General features: G+C 49.5%; 1 protein-coding gene and 1 non-coding gene across 2 annotated transcripts; one reads left to right on the forward strand and one right to left on the reverse strand.

Moving 5' to 3' along the window:
• Positions 1–7,203: 7,203 nt before the first annotated feature.
• On the reverse strand, positions 7,204–12,007 carry LOC100284263 (pseudouridylate synthase/ transporter). Its single transcript, NM_001157158.2, has 9 exons — positions 11,067–12,007; positions 10,667–10,722; positions 10,497–10,579; positions 10,188–10,266; positions 9,147–9,257; positions 8,569–8,678; positions 8,366–8,449; positions 7,758–7,795; positions 7,204–7,640 (listed from the first exon to the last, which is right to left on the reverse strand). Exons 1-9 carry the CDS (start codon positions 11,926–11,928, stop codon positions 7,570–7,572), a joined length of 1,494 nt encoding a protein of 497 aa, NP_001150630.2. The 5' UTR covers positions 11,929–12,007; the 3' UTR covers positions 7,204–7,569.
• A 146-nt stretch (positions 12,008–12,153) lies between these two features.
• Positions 12,154–12,226, forward strand: TRNAA-UGC (transfer RNA alanine (anticodon UGC)). Its single transcript has one exon. It is a non-coding gene; the product is annotated as a tRNA-Ala (tRNA).
• Positions 12,227–18,330: the final 6,104 nt, after the last annotated feature.

The raw sequence follows: 18,330 nt of genomic DNA on the forward strand, positions 1-18,330 counted from the left end.
TAAATTCAAACCAAGCACACACTTCACTCATATTCACCCATATAAACCTATTCGTGAAGTATCGGCTCCATTCCACGTCATTTCGTGCCTCAATTCGAATTCCAAACCTCCTATGGCACTATTTCTCGTTCAAACGCCGTTTTCGCGTCGTTTGACATCTCAATCACCATATTTCTCGTTTTCTGTGCCATATTTCTCTGTGTATGTATTTATTCACATTTCATATACTTATGACTATGTGACTAATACGTGCTCACCTCTTCTGTCATTTCAGTGACCTTGACTGCTCGTGTGCCATCTCCTGTCCTGCCTGGATTTCCACCTCTCGTGTGCGTTTTCTAAGTAGACATCTCCTCTTTTGATGTTCTATCAACTATTATCGGCTTGTGCTTAGCTTCTCTCTCTCATTTGCAGTCGTCAGGTCAAGATGCCGCGCACGAAGAATGTGTCGGCGCCAGGGGGAGGCGATGATGAGGATCCTTGTTTCCCCTTCAGGCATGTCAAGGGCAAGACCGTATACTTGGAGCAGCAGGAAGGCCGCAAGAAGCGGCGTATGGACAGAGCAGCCCGAGCAGCGGCAGCAGCAGCCGCTGAGCAGGCCGAGCTAGGAGATCAGCCTCAGACTCCCTCAGATCAGATTGCGTACCGTGTTCGTCGTCTCGCCTCCCGGCCTCGCTCCTCCACTCACACCACTGCTTCCACTCCACCACCCACTTTGCCTGCTCCTATCACCCCTGTTGCGTCATCCACCACCTCCACTACACCAGCTTCCACTGCTCCTCCTCCCGCTCCTGTTTCCGCTCCTCCTATCCCACCTGCTCGCTTCCGGGAGCGCAATGAGACTGAGGTGCGACCTCTGGCTGCAGATCCCAGGCTGTTTGACCTTCAGCGTGCTACAGCGGCACGGGTACGTAGGTTCAGATACGTACCCGTGGAGTCTTGGTTACCGGCTCAGAGGGACCCTGCTACAGTTGACCTCTTCAGCACCAGGATTCAGGAATCCTTCTTCAGGGCACAGATGTCTGCATAGATTGCTCTGCGAGTGCACCGGCTTTTGGACCTTCCAGCTTTTCTGCTAGCCACCGGTGCTGACTCTGAGGTGCACCTCTCATATCTGCCTGGCCTTCTGACTCTTTTGTCTACCAGCGGCAGGTATGTTGAGGAATGGGTCCGAGTTTTCTACGCGACTGTATGGATAGACCCTGATCACGACTGGATGAGGTTTCGTTCTGAGCGAGAGGATGTCACTATTCATGCCAGCCAGATTCGCCAGCTCTTTGGATTTCACGAGTCATCGACTCGTCTTCACAGCTTATGCTACGGCACCTCTGACCCTCCTCGTCGCCCTCACAGCGGTGTTGCTCTGGGTACAGCTCACATCGCGGCTCTGTTCCGACAGCCCTTCTCAGATGGGTCGCGACGCTCTCCGGCAGATTTCACTACAGCAGCAAAGTTCCTATTTCAGCTTATGAGATGGACTCTTCTGCCGCGGATGGGGTACAGGGAAGCTACCACACATATCCAGCTCTGGCTCCTTGGTGCCCTAGTATCTCACTCCGAGTTTGATGTTGTGGATTTCCTTATTTGTGAGATCGAGGACACCGTTTTGGATGGTCTGTGTGCCTGTCGATAGTTGCCATATGCCCACTATCTATGTCACATTTTTGCTCAGCTGATTCGGCCTCCCCAGTTCCAAGGCACACTTGAGGCCTCACGCCTCGTCTTTGGGTCCTACCGTCCAGCGCCTGAGGCTCTTGTGCCTGCACCTGCTTCAGCTTTTGACACTCAGGCCGAGGATACTGCTCTTCATCAGTTCGAAGCTCAGGATGCAGCAGTTGATGATGATGATGATGATGATGATGATGATGATGATGATTTTGGGATTCCACCTCCGCCTCCGCCTCCTAGGCCTCCACGCTCACATGATCATGAGGCTGGGAGTTCTAGTGCTACCCCTGCTGCCCCTCCTGCTATTGACCCTGCTCTTGCTTCGATTCTACAGACACTTACTCAGAAGCAGGCTTGCTTGGCAGCCAAGCAGACCCGCCAGGCAGCAGCCCATCAGTAGTTGTCCGAGAGGATGCTCTCGATGTTTCAGACAATACAGGACAGGCAGGATTCTCTTCAGCAGCAGCTTCTTCAGGATCGGGCTGAGAGTAGGGCCTTCATGACTCTTATGCTACAGCGTTCTGGAGTTTCGATTCCCTCGGTTCAGTCTGCACCGCCTCCTCCTCTTCAGGCTCCTGTTGTGCCAGCGATTCAGTCAGGACCCCCCTCTTCCTTCTGTTGGTCCTTCTTCCTCTCCGCTCCGGCGAGTCACCCTGGCTTTCACGTCACCGGTTCTCAGCTCAGTCTGCCCTCAGCCGCCAGTGCCACCAGCTTCTGCTGTTACCACTACTGCTGTGGCGGTGTCTGTGACCACTTCAGATCCGGCAGCCCATGCAGCGCAGCCTCAGTCCGAGTCATACCAGCTCCAGCTTCTACAACAGATCCTGGATCCGAGACTGACTCTGACCCCCAGCTGGCATTCGCTCTACTGCCTCGACCGCGACCGGATGCGCCCTCGCCACCTCCTCCCACTTCTGATGTATAGGTTCGGGTACCCTTTTGGTGTTTGACGCCAAAGGGGGGAGATATGAGTTGTGAGAGCTAGGGGGAGTTAGGGAGCTAGTAGAGAGTCATTTTGATGTAATATATGTGCTTGTTACTCTTTGTACTAGCTTGGTGCTTTTGGCTCACAAACTCTATATATACTCTCGATGCTTATGTTTGACTGTGTGTGTATTATGTTTTCACCTTATATGTTATCACCAGTCTCTCAGTTCTTGTTCATCGATTTGATTTCACTTTTATATGAACAAGAAAGATACGTTGTGTATGCGCTCATTCTTATTATTATGGTACACATTCTTTCTGTCAAAGATTACTGAGTATAACTAACCATCTTCTCTATTGATAGAAATTTCAAAACAAACTACTCTCACAAATTGTGTAGGGTTGTCATCAATCACCAAAAAGGGGGAGATTGAAAGCATCTAGGCCCCTGGTTGGTTTTAGTGATTAATGACAACGTAATGTTATATGTGACTAACGTGTGTTTTGCAGAGACAAATGGTAAGTTAGGTCGCATTACAGGTAGAAGTACTACAACGGTGAAAACAATCCCGGAGATAAGAACTCGAAGCGACGGCTAAAACGACGAATCAAAAGGTGAAGGACTACGGAGTCCGAGTGTCAAAGAGATGTGGACACTCGTGATTTAGTTAGGTCTTTTATTCTCTTGTAGTCGTACTATAAAGAGGGGTTGTCGATGAGTAGTTTGACCAAGAGAGTTCTAGTGTAGTGTTGGTGCACAATCACACTCACATTAAGTGCTAGGTGTCACTCTAGAACTCACTCACAAGTTAGAACGAAAACTGATTTGAAAATCAGCTGAAAAACAAGAGATAGGGTTTCTGGCCTTGGGCACCGGACTGTCCGGTGCACCCTCTGCCAGGTGGGGCCAAGATGGCCCTGGGGAAGTGTTCTCCCCCACAGAAAACCCGAGAGCGCCTGTTTCAGAAAGGAATTTTAGTGGCGCACCGGACAGTGCACCGGACTGTCCGGTGTGCACCGGACAGTGACTGTTCACTGTCCGGTGTGCCATCAGTCCAATGGCTACCTGTCAGAACTAGTCGTTGGAAACGACCGTTGGCACACCGTTGGCGCACCGGACTATCCGGTGCGCCCGTGCGCAGTAAAGTGCTGGTAACGGCTAGTTGGTGGGTGAGGGCTATTTATACCCCCTCCACCCACCATATTCAATGTCTTGCAGCCCACATTAATTCCAGCACATTGCTAGAGCATTGCAAGCACCAAAAGCCTAGTGAGGATATTAGAGAATCTTAATCCTGCATTTGTTCCTCATTAGCGCTAGCGAGAGCCACTTAGAGCACACACCACTTGCATTAGGCTTCTCTTGGTCAAGCGAAAGTCTACGGCGTGTTACTCTTGGTGATCGGCATCATCTAGACGGCTTGGTGGCGTTAGGAGCTTGGTGATCACCGTGAAGATCTTGTTGGTGACCCGACTCAATTTTGTAAGCGGTCTCGAGGGATCCACCGCGTCGGAGTGGCAAAGGATCATCTCGTAGTGAGCACTTGGTTCTTGCGAGGACCAAGGGGGAGCGATACCCTTGCGCGGGTGCTCCAACGAGGACTAGTGGAGAGTGCCGACTCTTCGATACCTCGGGAAAAATTGGAGGAGTCTTCTAAACCTTGCTTTACATTCCGCACTTAATTCAAGCACTTTACATTGTGTATTTGTTTAGCAAGCATTTGAAGTATTGTCTTAGCATTGTTGTATTTCTAGTATTATTATCTTAGTGCTAGTTGTTGGGGTGAAGTTGGGCTCTTGCTTAGCTCTTGCTTAGCTTTTAATTAGTGTTGATTTTTAGAAAAGCCCAATTCACCCCCCCCCCCTCTTGGGCATCGTGATCCTTTCAGTTGCCTAGGGTACGTGTCTATCGACATCACATAAAGGGGTTGTGACTGGTCGTGACAACCTGTAGCCGATGAATCACGCGTGTTTTCCCCCAATTCAACCTCGTGCAAAGAAAAATTTGCAATAGTAGGTTTGTCAAATGCACGTACTAGCCATCTAAAATCTTTTTGCATACCCCCTATGATATTTTGTATTTGGTCTCGCTGTTCATCTATATAATTTTTAAGAGATTGGAGCTCGTTTGTGTCGCTCACCTCGGGGGTAGTCATAGTAGGTCAGAGCGTAGCCAGATCTGTCGCCCGTTGTTGAACCACTTTGTTGTTCCTGTCCACCTTGAAGTTGGCCAGGAATTTTGCTTTTGCTTCCAGGATCAGCTGCTCCTTGTGCTCCTCGAACTGGAGTTGTTCTTCAGCCGGCAAGGTTTTCCAAGTCGGCTCGATGATATTGCTGGGGGAGACGTCAGAGTTATCCCTTGAACCGGTCATTGAGGGTCGATCTGATAGGTCTATATGTGATCTCCCCAGCGGAGTCGCCAAAAAGTGTGCTGGCGCCGATCCGGGCACCAATCACTGCATTGAGAACCAGCGGCGGTGCACTCTGCGTAGGCGCGGACGGTCCACGGCCAGGGGCCGGACGGTCCGTGACCTAGCACAGAGGCTGGCGTTCCTGCCGGATGATCCGGACGGTCCGCGTCTGCAGGCCGGACGGTCCGCGCGTACGCAGGAGCGGCGGAGTTCGCCGGTGGCGCCTGGATCTCACTCCCGGGAGGGACCCCGTCAGGGAAGATAGGTCCTAGGCTTTGTCTATAGTCGGTAGGCTGACCTAGACACCTCTAATCGACATAGAGCCAAAGAGAAGCGGAGAATTTGAGGATTGAGAGGCTAAACTAGAACTAAACTAGAGCTACTCCTAAATGTGCAAGAAAACATGTGAATTGTATTGATTGTAGGTTCGATTGTTGATGATTAATTGGCCATAGTCCTCTATGTATATATAGAGGGGAAGTCTGGACCCGTTATAATCCGTATCCCGAGCTAAATCCGCGATTTTTGCTAACAAATCCCGCAAGAAACTTGGAACCCTAACTAATTATACGCGCGTGCGGACCGTCCGCACCACCAGTGCGGATCATCCGGTCATCCTATTTTGGCGCCCAATAGGAGCAAGCCTTACACGTCGTCGTGGGGCGTCGCTTCCCATGCCCACGCCTGAATTTGATACATCAGTCATCCTCCCGCTCGCATGGGGGCACAACAGGGGACGCCGTTGGAGTGGCCAACACCCTATTCGGACACCGGTCGGGGGACACAAGGAGGGGCATTTGTGTCATTGGAGCTAGCTTTACATGTCGTCGAGGGTTGTCGCTTTCCATGCCCACGCCTGAATTTGAAACAACGAGCTTATTGTTGTCAGTTTAAAACGTTATCCGCTCCATGTCCAACACTTTTTATCTCATACGAAACTTTGTAAGCATCACAACAGTTGCGCAAATGCTCCAGCTCCAAAGATTGGTTTGATCACAGCCTTAACCTGCAGTGCTTTTTCTCGGAAATCGTGCAGAAGAGAAGAACAAATGGTAGAGAGCCAAACTCCAATATAACTTTAGATACACTGGAAATCTGGAGTGGACATACTCATAAGAAGTCAATTTTCGTGACATTGAACATGTGTTAAATCAGCAACTCCTAATGGCAAGTTTGGAAACTCAACTCCCCTCCGAGATTGAAGAGGATTGAAGAAGAAATTAGTTCATTTCTTTTTTAATCCTAGATGAGATTTGAGTTTACAAACTAGCCCTAACGGAAAAAGTCGTCTTTTCATCTAGATCTTTTCCCATCTAAAAAGTCTAGTTTGTATACACTCAAGATTTAGGGCTAATTTGGTAACCTTAGTATGTATTTATATATGCATGGAAAAAGGTAGCAATTTGAGGATACTCATTTGCCAATTGGAAATGATGGAAAGCGCATGACGAAAAAAATTCATGGACTTTGCAGTGAAGGCGCCAAGTGCGATGAATCAGTTTTTGGCTGGCAAAAATTATAATAACAGAGAACAAATTGCAATAATAACCAAATCAGAGAGACTGGACGGGCAAAAATTGCAGAGAACAAATCAGCTTCTAGCTGGCAAAAATTAGAAAGACAACAAAATTACAAACGACCACAGGCTTTGATGACATTGCATAAAAGTTACCTATACAAAAACTAAAATTCACACAACAAGGAGTCAGTTTAAGATCTTAAATTATATATTTTTCTTTGATGTAAGAGCCCAGAACACCAAAATATATACGTAAATTAAATTTCTAACCCTTTCCCTCCGCATGAGTAACTTATTACTGCCCCCCGTCCCATTTGAGCTCGAATGGATGATGATGGATCCAAACACATATACAAACACATACATTAATTATTATATGATCCTATTAAAAAACAAAAACGAAATTTAATTTGAAATAGAGGACGTAGTATCTTCTATGCAAAGAAGCAAACAAATACTCCCTTTCGACAGTGGATTTTCTCAAATGGCTGTGGGTATATGAATCATTCGTCATGTTCTTAAGATCAGACTCTCATATTTGATACCATCTATAAGTACATAGATAAAGGAATGATTCAGATGAATAACATTACAAGCAATATTAGATAAAGGGATGATTCAGATGGTAGCACTGTTCATGCTCTGAGGAGCGTCGAGGGTCTAGAGAAGAAAAAGGGGTGGACTTAACGCCAGCTTGTGTTCGTCATTAGATTATAAATTTCGCTACTTTTAACACAGTCTTTAGATTATAAATTTAATATGCTCCCAGCAAAATTACATGGCAAGGCAATCAAAAGACCTGACCAACAATGGTATACATCAATACTGCCAAAATCGATTCAATACTGAGATCAATTGAAACCCACAACACACATACAACTAACGGAGCTTCGTGTTCCTCTATATGACAAAAGGTTGAGGATGAACTGAACTGGATTTGCAACTCTTCGCTGAAGCCCACGTTGACAGCTTTGGGACTGACATGGCAGCATGGATGCCACTGGTTGCAAGCCGCATATAACCTAGCTCGGCTCACTGGCATGCTCATAAATACCCCTTGGTGATTTGTTCTTCAAGCTCATCGAAGTTCCAAGCATCATTGACCGAGTATTCACCTGCAAAAAAGAGTAAGCCTCAGAAGCCTTCCCAAGCAGCAAGATTTTTTTTCACCTGAATAGAATTACAGCTGGACCATGTAGACAGCAGCCAAGAGGCACAGCACAGAAAATTACCTATCGAGTCTCTCCGCAAGGCAGTTAAATGAGCACAGCTGCAGGAAAATGTATAGACTGAATTTGGTCACCGGAATATATATTAACACAAAAGAGATGTCGATGGACAAGAACAGTAATTGGAATGAAAATGGAGGAAAAGGAGTATGGGGGTCATTCTACGATCAAACGACAAGAGTACTATCTTAAACTACATCCAGAAACAGAGGATAAACAAGTGTTTGGGTTCAGTGCAACAAACACATGAAACTAGCCAACTTCATTAAATAGCTAAGTTAGTTTTTATTCAAAAAAAAACAGAACTTCCAGTCCAAATACATGATAATACTTGTGAAATATAAAATATCAAACTTTTGGGCATGTTAGAAAGGGTAATTTCCAAGCGAGTACTATTACTATGTATGCCAAATGGCCAAGATGGTACACTGGGTTAAATCTTTGACACAGCAAGTATAAGCAGGGTGCATAAGCATAGACCCAAGACACATAGGGCTCATTACACTATATCACTTAGAGCTCATTACATGCTGATGTTCATTTATGCAGACTGCACACACAGAAAGAAAAGAGAGAGAAAATAACGCTAACACAAGAATAGGTGCACAAACCTTCCAAGTGCTTTACCCAAGTCCGCACATAGGGACCGAATGTATGTTCCTTTTGAGCAAGTAACTCGAAATATCAAATTCTGTCTGTAGAATGCAACCCAAAAGAAAACATAATCAAGAGGAGTACAGGTAATCATATGAACACTGACCAGATATTTATTATCCGCTATGAATTTAAAGTTAGGAAAAGAGGAATGTAATACCTGTCTTCCAAACTGCGCTCAATATCAAATTGGTATATCGATATACGTCTTGGTGAAAGCTCTACTGTTTCACCCTTCCTTGCTTTGTCATACATCTTTTCACCGCCAACCTGATTTCATAGTTGGTTAACATCGTGAGCTTGTGAAATTTGTCATGCATATTTTGGAAACAATACAACTTGTGAACTTGTGATTTCATGGTTGATTAATTGAGTAAAAGGCAGTGTGACAACAGATGGAAGATCTAACAGTATTACCAAATTGTATTATATATTATGACCAAATCCAACTATATCCTTATGTCATTATTTACAGAAAGTGCAGAACACAAACAAGTCCGGAGAATTGAGATAGTGTGACAACAGTAACCTTTATTCAGCTTATCTTTCTATTTCCCTTTTTTATCTTGATAGAATTAACGATATACTTCGAGTGGTTTGTAGTTTATATTATCCAAAAGTGTAAAAGGATTATCGTGCATGCATAAGAGATAGTCAGCAAATCCCATGGAGAACTCTAGCAGCATTCTTTTAAATAAATTACGTGGAAAATTCGCTTCAGGTACAAGAATAGTGTACCTTAATGGCAGAAAACATTGGAGGAACTTGCCATATCTCACCCATGAATGATGCTGCTGCCTTTCTAATATTTTCATCTTTGATGTGTTCCCATGGTTCCCTCTGGATAATCTGATCATAGAAGTATGGTAAGCATTATTGTTATCTAAGCAGAATTGTAGAGATACAAAAAAATTAAATGAAAGTTAATATAAAAATTAACTATACTGGATCAGATTTGGGAAAGCACAAGTGATTTAATTAATTATTTCAAGAAAAGGTTAAGATTGCACACAATCAACTATTGAGATCTGAAAATAGAGTTTGTAATTTCTGAGACTTGTAAAGATAGGATCACCAAATTCTTGCAGAATTTTAAAAAAAAACTCGACCTGCGGAGGGTAAGACGGCCCCCGGACATTGTATTAAGAAGACCTTCTCACACAAGTCGAGAAAACTCCCGAACCCCTGTCCCACCCATACACAACGGCACCGTAGCCTATGTATGAATAACCGTGACCGGGACAGGGCCTTACTGCCTTAGACCTATGCTTTGGCGTGGGATAGACGAGGAGATTTTTTAACCACGGCCTAAAAATCGCTCCCACGGGGAATCGAACCCAAGACCAGAGGAGTGCTACTCAGACCACCTAACCAACTCAGCTAGAGCCCATTTCGCTTCTTGCAGAATTTACTGTCACCTACTAAACTATATGTGTGAATAAGGTGATGAACCTCATTTTACTTTTTAGGAACGAATATTTAAATACGATTTCTCAACAACATTGCACACAAGCATAATTAACTGTGAAAATAGAGTTAACAGTCACTAATTAAATGATATGTAGGCTACATATGCTGATAAGGCGATGAACCTCTTTTCAGGATAGATTGTCAATGTGATTTCCCAACAACATTGAACAGAAACATAACTATCTGTGAAACTAATAAGTTGTTATCTGGTGATGCTTCCCCAAATGCCTACAATAATGCAGATCCATTTTGCAACCCCTGAATAGAAGAATGTTCAGCAGACCATTGTAGAGATGCTAGGATACATACTGGTGAATCTGCATCCCAGGTTGATGTGGCTTCTCCAAGTCGGAAAACACCGCTATAGCCCTTAACCATTCCTTGGTAGCTTCAGAAGCATGAGATCATTCAGAATAGAATGTACAGCAAGTGCTAGAGATGGAGGGATGATAAGTAGCGATAGTATGCAAAACAATTATTTCAGTCCATCATATTTTTCCCCACATAGCCTACTATACAGTCTATACTCGAGCAAATTCTAGGATAAGCATAAGCCAGAGGACAACTGCCCCAGCATCCACAAGAATAAGCTTTTCCCAAAAGATTATACGATGTTACCTGTCAACTATTTTGGTTGCTTTTCCTACACAAACAATCAACAATCCAGTTGCCATTGGGTCCAGAGTTCCAGCATGTCCAACCTGAGACCACACAAATATTGCAAAACATGTACTTAATGCTAAGGGCTAATGCTACATTCAGATACAGTGAAAAGGCCCTGATATCACCTTTTGTACTTTCACCAAGCGCCGTAACTTTCCACAGACAGTAAACGAAGTCCATCCTGATATCAGAAGAAAGATGAGTTCAGATGAATAGTTTAGGATGGAAGGCAGTAGACCAAATTTAATAAAACACAGTTCGAACCTAATCCTGTCCGCACATTAACTAATTATTTATCTGCCCTGATAGGAAAAACAGTAAAGAACCCTGTCTTCAGGCAAAGCTGCAGTAGTGCCACACTACCTGGCTGACATCTAACTGTTGTGATAATCGCTCACATTTCATAAAATGAGCTTTCCAGTGGTACATCAGATAAAAGTAGCTAAGAAATATTAGTGTTGTCTTAAGCTCACAGACGGCAATGTAGAACTTGCAATGTGCCAGAGGGTAGGGGGAAGGCATCACCTTTGGGCTTGTCGATGAGCACGACGGTCCCAGCAGGGCCGTCCCACCTCGGCGGCAGCTCCGTGGTCCTAGTGACGAGGTACGGCTGCGGCCGCTCCTCCTCCCTCCGCACTTCGCGCTTCACCTGCTGCTGCGGCTCCGTTCCCGGTCTCTTGGCTTTGGTGTCGACTTGGCCGGGACCCTTCTTGAGAGACCTGAAGAAATCCTCCACCTTCCTCTCCAGCACCTCCCCTTTGTTGGCGCCCTTGTCACTGACCGCCCGCTCCTCTCCCTCGTTTTCCTTCTTCTCGTCGTCAAAGAATACGAGCCCCCTGTCGGCGTCGGAGGCCGGGGCGGCGTCGGCGGAGACGAACGCGTTGTCGAGCGACTGGTGGGGGAAGTACTTCTTCTCGAGGCGGTAGAGCATGCGGTAGTGCTTGTCCTTCTCCCACGGCATTGCGAAGGTGTCGTGGAAGTAGAGCGCCTCCTCGCGCGCGTGCAGGCGCGGGAAGTCCACCACCTCCGGCCTGAGCTCGACGAACTCCGACGACAAGGAGGAGGGCTTAGTGGTGGTGGTGGCGTCAGGGTCGGGGAGTAGGCGGCTGCGGCGCTTGCGGAGGTACCGGCGCTTTGCGCGGTCGAGCGTCTGCTCTTCGGGGGCTGGCTGCGGCTGCCGGTCGGCCCCGGCGGCGGAGGATTTGGGGGGATTGGGGTCCGCGGGGCGATGCACGATGAGGTCGTAGTAGAGAGGGTAGCGAGTCGCGGTGAGTGAAAGGAAGCGGCGCGGGAGGCGGAACAGCGGCGATGGGGAGGGGGAGGAGGGCAGCAGCGCCGCCCTTGCCCTCGCCGCCGCCGCCGCCATGGCTCCCGCTCGAGGAGGCATTCGTGTCTCTGCGTCTGCACGGGCGGGCCGCTCGCTATCGATAGGGGAAGCGAGAGCCGAGTCGCGCGGCAGTCCTGACGTTGGATCTGCAGCCGACGGTATAGATGTAGGACATAGGCACATAGCATCATCGATGTCCATACGGCTTGACGGGGTTTAACGGAATGATGCATGCGTACAGTATTACACGGTTTACTATGTTGTCTAGTTACAAATAGCATCGTTGGGGATGTAGCTCAAATGGTAGAGCGCTCGCTTTGCATGCGAGAGGCACGGGGTTCGATCCCCCGCATCTCCAATCTTTTTTTGTTTTCTTCTATTTTTTTAGTTTGGTGGATGAACTGCTTCCACGAGGTTCGATCCCCCCGCATCTCCAATTTTTCTTTTTGTTTTCCTTCTATTTTGTTAATTTGGTGGATGAACTGCTTCCATTTTCTTAATTTGGTTGATGAACTGAGTTTGATTGGGTCTGAAGCAGTGAGAGACTGAGAGTTCAAGAGAAATGTAGGAACCCTGCTACTATTAGGGAACACATTGGGTTCTTTTCCAATGAGGTTCACTGCAATTAGAGGTTCGAGGTTAAAAGGAATTGCATAATCTAGCTTGATTTATTAATTTTTCTTATTTCACTAGCCATTGTTCTTCTTTGCTACTGTTGTTGTATGTGTGGTTTGCTGGTTATTCCCAAATTTCTAGAGCAGGCGGGCATAGGTAGGTTCTGAGTGTTTGCTCTATACTTTTTTTTGCGCGGTGAGAACCAATCCGGACGCGTGGGGCAGGTTCAGAGTATCAGCGCGAAGGGTGAAGTCGTGGTAGCACATGTGCCCACATTAGGTTCTTAATAGAGTAAGTATAGATTGATTAGTTTTATTTTCTAGCTAATTGGATAATTTCTTTTTAGCCACTTTAATTGTGTATATAAACAAAACAACATAATATATTTGCTATAGCAGTGTAGTTTGGCAGTACAAAAAAGGATAAGTGTATCTTTCTAGTGTTCATTCTTGGTTTTGTGAGTGTTTAATGATCTAGGTAGAGGTGTCAATGGGTAATTTTTCATCGGGTTTAAACACCTTATACCCATCCTCATGAAGTTGTACTCATCCACATCTCTATACGCGTACCTATCATGGGTATAAGATTCATCACATACTCATGCCCATTTAGGTATTGGGTCTTTATCCCGACAAAAAAAGCATTATCACATTATATTTTATATGTCATTAACAACCACACAATACCCAAAAACAATACTGTTGGAACTTGCTCTCCGGCGCAAGTTGATCCAACGGGGGAGTGTAGTAACGCAAACAGGGTTTTTGCACGAGATGGCAATAGCTCTGTTAATCTAGCCTCTCAAGGGCACTGTGCGGGGGTATTTATAGGTATCTGTGTGCCCAGCATCCTGTGTTAAGGACGCATGTACCCTCAGACACCTAGGTTATCCCCGGAATATTCCCATAAAGCGGGGTTACAGACCGTAATTACAGGGATGCCTTTACAAATTAGGCCTGTAATGCGCAGCGGCCACGCAGGGTCTGTTACAATGGGTCGGATCACACGTGGGCCTCCATGCTGGACGAGGTCGCAAGATGAGACGACCTCGTCACAGGCCTTCGTCCGGTGACGTATGGGACGAAGGGTTAGTCTGCCTGTTGTCTTGTCTCCATTGGTGCAGCGAGGACGGCGAAGGCATCGAGCGAAGGGTGGCGTCTTCGCCTTCGCCCCAACATTTGCCCTCCGAGGGACCAGTTTGACTAAGTCATCTGGTGCCGAAGACGTCGCTAGATGGCGGAGATGCTGCCCTCGCTCGAAGTGGTTCCGCGGGGGTTTTTGACATGACCGTTGATTGACGCCGTACTGTGGGATTGCGGGTTTCCCGAAGCGCCGCGCCCTGTGTATAAAAGGGGCCGGGGGGCGGCGCGTTTTGAACTTTATCTTTCCGCGCTCCGCAAAAACCCTAACTGCCTTCTGAAACCGCTTGCTGCTCGTCTGCCCTCCTTGCTCTTGCTCGTCGGAGATCTGGCCCGTGTGAAGCAGACCGCCCGCCGCCGCCGACGGTACGTAGCGATGTCGTCCTCTTCTTCTTCTGCTGCCGCTACGCCGCTGGCCGACGCGTCGTCTGAGGAGACACTAAGCACCGTGGCGGCGGAGGAGTTGCGCGCCGGCGACACGGTGGATTTCGGCGCATCGCGGATGTCCTCGGTTCGCATGCAAGACATGCAACGACTTAGTTATTTTGGCGGCGGAGTGGCTCGTGTCCCGGGGGCGGAGGAGGTCCCCGAGCCAGAAGGCGAGTTGGTTGTCTTCGAGGCGTTCTTCGCCGCTGGTCTTCGTCTGCCCGCGCATCGATTCGTTGGAGAAGTCCAGCTGACGCCGAATGCCGTGGTGGCCCTGTCAAAATATGTCTGGGCAACGACTTCGTACGGCGGGTAGCCATCGATCGAAGTCTTTGCGAAGTATTATTGTCTGTATTGGCAGAAAAGGATGATCGGAGATAAGATTGCCCAATTTGGGTCCTGTACATTTACGCCGAAGACCGGCAAGACTTCGATGGAAGTCGTTGAGTTGGTTCCTTGCGCCCGCAACAAATGGGGCAACTGGTGGGAGTTTTGGTTCTACGTTGCCGAGGGCACAGTCGAAGACCATCCGAGGCTCCCCGTGGCCGAGATGTGCTCGCATTATTACTCAGCATACCCGCAGTTTGAAGTGGCGGAGGAGGATGCAGACGAAGGGGCTCTGCGATGCGCGGCCGGCCTGAGTAGCGGGCGGGATCTGGTTGAGGAATTTGTTGCGTATGGGGTGTGGCCCTTGGCGCATGGCTGGGCGCTGGGCGAAGTATGCCCTCGCCAAATGCCTTCCCATGGTGGGATGCTGGTGCGAAGTCCTGCCTTCGCACTGGATTTGCATAGCCGCGATCCCGCCACATTCGTGCGTGAGGCGGAGGATGGGGCAGTGCGGATCGTTGGTCGGTATGTGCCAAGGACGGAGGGCCAGCGTAGTTGGGATATTCGCGGGTCCAACGATCGCTTGAACAGGGTCTTCGAGTTGAATCGTCTGCCGTATGGCAGTTATCCCGGGCAGGACGATGTCGACCGTCGCGGGAAGAAACCGGCGGCAGAGACCGGAGACGACCCCGCGCCAGCGGCCGCCCCATCCTCTAAGAAGAGGAAGCTAGGTACTTCTATGGGAGGACTGGGGGTCTCCGATAGCTTTGCTATGGAGTTGATGGGGACATGCGCGGCCCCCGGGGGGAGGATGTCTTCGCTCGAGCTCTGGGAGTCTTCGGCGCGGATGCTGAAGGTTACCGGGGGTTGGTGGCCTAAGAACGTTCCGATCCCCCGCGCGGTCGGCGAAGACTTTTTTACATCTTGCATGGTTCGTGACTTCAGAGTGTTTTCTTATGGACGCAATATTGCTGGTGTTGTGTCAGCAGTGATGGATAAGGATTGTCAGGAAGCTGCGCAAAAGCGCCGGGCGGTCGTCAGGTTGCCCGAGGCTAGGCCGAAGAGGGCGCGGGGGACCGCGAAGGCTGCCGCCCCCGGCGGTAGCCAGCCGACGCTGGCGGCGAAGTCGATCGGCCCTGGGTCCAGCAAGGTGCCGGATGTCGTGAAGGCAGCTGGCGCCGGCGGAGCCAAGTCTACCTCGGCCGAAGCCACGAAGGCCCGAGAATTGCCTCCGCCGGGAAAGCGCATTGCCGATTTCGGCACTGATATTAGTGTAGATGATTATCTCACTGGTAAGTCGTTGGCCCAGTTTTTTTTTGACTGTTGATGCGTCGCAGGATCGGGCGAAGGGCAACTAGTTGTTGTTCCACCTGCGATGGCGACAACGGTGTCTGCCACAGTGCCTGTGGCGAAGGGTGGCGCTCTCAGCGCTGGCGGTGAGATTTCGGCGCTCGCTGCCGTCAAGGACGAGGCGGGCGCTGTGTCCCGCCGGCTGAAGGAGGCGTCGCAGCGGCTAAGTCAGGTAAGTTGAGCTAGACTTCGGTTTTTACCGGTTTCGTTGGGATTGTTGTCTTATGTGTGTCTTTTAGGCGGCTGACTTCGCTGACCGTGTGGCGTCGGGGGCCCTCACGGCAGTTGTGTCTGCCGAAGTCGAGAGACTTCGGGCGCAACATGCTGAGGCCGTCCGGGAATAGTTGGCCGCCGATAGCAAGTGCCGCAAATTGGCGGAGAAGGTGGCCGTGCTGGAGGGCGAGAGGACTGAGCTCTGGCGCCAGATGGCGGAGGAGAGGAGGGAAGCCAATCAGGCCCTCGCCAAGGCGCAGTCTGCGCAGGCGGAGGCCAATGTGGCGCGGGTGGAGGGTAGCCTCGCCAGGCAATGCGCCGAGGAGTGGGAGGAGCGGTTTAACGCTCTGCAGGCCCACGTGGAGAGGGTCGAGGGCTTCGACGTGCTCGGAGGCTGAGCGGACGCGCAAGCAGCTTATGGACTCATACCACGAGCTAGGCGCGCGGACCGCTGACTTCGAAGTGCCTGACCTCGGTCAGGCCTTCGGTGCCTCGAGTGGCTGCAAGAGGAGTTGCTGGCGCTCCCGACCATTGTGGAGGGATTTATGTCCTATGCCACCCTGGTCACCTGCGAAGGGGCGATGAACGCGCTGTCCCGCGAAGGGTGCCATCACTATGAGGTCTTCGACCGATCTGATGAGGATTTCGAACACGAGATTTACAAGGTTGAGGACCCTGTGGTGAAGGAATCCGCGGGAGCCCTCTTTGACCGGATGTGGGGCCCCCACGGTCGGGAGGTGGTCAGGGAGCGGTCCGACACAGCGAGGGGTCAGGTAATGTTTGATTTTTGTCTGGTGTTGTTGAATGTGGGTTATATGTGGGCTTGCTGAATCTGTATGCTGTGTTTCAGGCGGCACGTGACGAGAAAGTGGATGACTTCGGGGCTTTGAACGGCGTGCGGCCTGAGGCGGAGTCGAACCCGGTGGCGGCTGGGCCCGAGGTCGCTCCGGTGCTGCCCCCAGAAACCGTCGAAGGCGCCCCTGATGCCCCCGCAGCCACTGCGGCCGGCGGTCGCTCGTCGCCAACCGCTACGCCGAGGGCTGAGGATCCTGTGAAGACGGCGGCGGAGCCGGCAGCGGAGGATCCCGCGGTGGCTGGGTCTTCGCAGGTGGCTTAGTGGGTGTAGGTAGTTAGGGAATTTTGTATATGTTGCTGAACCTTGGTTGCTGTGCAGGTTCAAGATTTTGGGCCTGCGCACGCAACCGCTACTGCTAATTTTTTGGCGGCTTCGACCGTGGATGATGGGAATGAATCGGATGAATCTGCGTCTAAGTTTTCTGATTTTGGTGACTCTAGGAGTTCGGTTGAGTGGACTGAGGAGTCGTCAGATGAGGACTTGGATTACTTTGCGGCCTTGGATGTGGCAGCGGCGGAGGCTTCGCCGCGTGCTGCGGATGCTGAAGTTGTGCCTGGTCCAAGTGCTGGGCGTAGGCGGCGAAGGGCGGTTGCGAAGTGTAGAGTGAGTGAGGCGGGCGGCGGTCGGCTTCGTGTGGGCAGGGTTGGCAGGCAGGAACTGTTGTCCTTGCCGGCCGCCGATAGTGTAGGTGAGGGGGAGCTGCGAAGTCTTTTTGAGGGTGAGGAGCTGAGGATAATGCTATTTAACTATAGGGAGATGGGAATCATTCCGAAGGTTGAACCGACGTGAAGTGTGATGCCCTCGCTGTACATATGTAATGGCTTGTATGATGAGGTTGTGTGCCTTCGCACATTTGGCTATGCTCACGAAGGCGTTGCGCACTTGGTCTGGTGTGTTATGTCGGTCTGGCGCGCGTGTAGTCGGTCTTTGCGCGGACAGTTTGGTGTAGTCTTTTCCGCACTTGTTGTGCTTGGTCCGGCTGCACCCTTAGGCGACTTTTGCACGGACATTTTTTTTTGAGGAAGACTTCAATTTTTCGCACTTGTTGTGCCAGTCCGGCTGCACCCTTAGGCGACTTTTGCACGGATAGTCTTTTTGAGGAAGACTTCGATTTTTCGCACTTGTTGTGCTAGTTCGGCTGCACACTTAGGCGACTTTTGCACGGATAGTCTTTTTGAGGAAGACTTCGATTTTTCGCACTTGCTGTGCTAATCCGGCTGCACCCTTAGGCGACTTTTGCACGGATAGTCTTTTGAGGAAGACTTCGATTTTTCGCACTTGTTGTGCTAGTCCGGCTGCACCCTTAGGCGACTTTTGCACGGATAGTCTTTTTGAGGAAGACTTCGATTTTTCGCACTTGCTGTGCTAGTCCGGCTGCACCCTTAGGCGACTTTTGCACGGATAGTCTTTTTGAGGAAGACTTCGATTTTTCGCACTTGTTGTGCCAGTCCGGCTGCACCCTTAGGCGACTTTTGCGCGGAGTGTCGCACGCGAGGGTAGCTAGCGCTGGGCCTCGCGGTGACTTTGTATTGGTCG

The sequence above is a fragment of the Zea mays genome, chromosome 6 (assembly GCF_902167145.1).
Source record: "Zea mays cultivar B73 chromosome 6, Zm-B73-REFERENCE-NAM-5.0, whole genome shotgun sequence".
Classification (NCBI taxonomy): Eukaryota; Viridiplantae; Streptophyta; class Magnoliopsida; order Poales; family Poaceae; genus Zea; species Zea mays.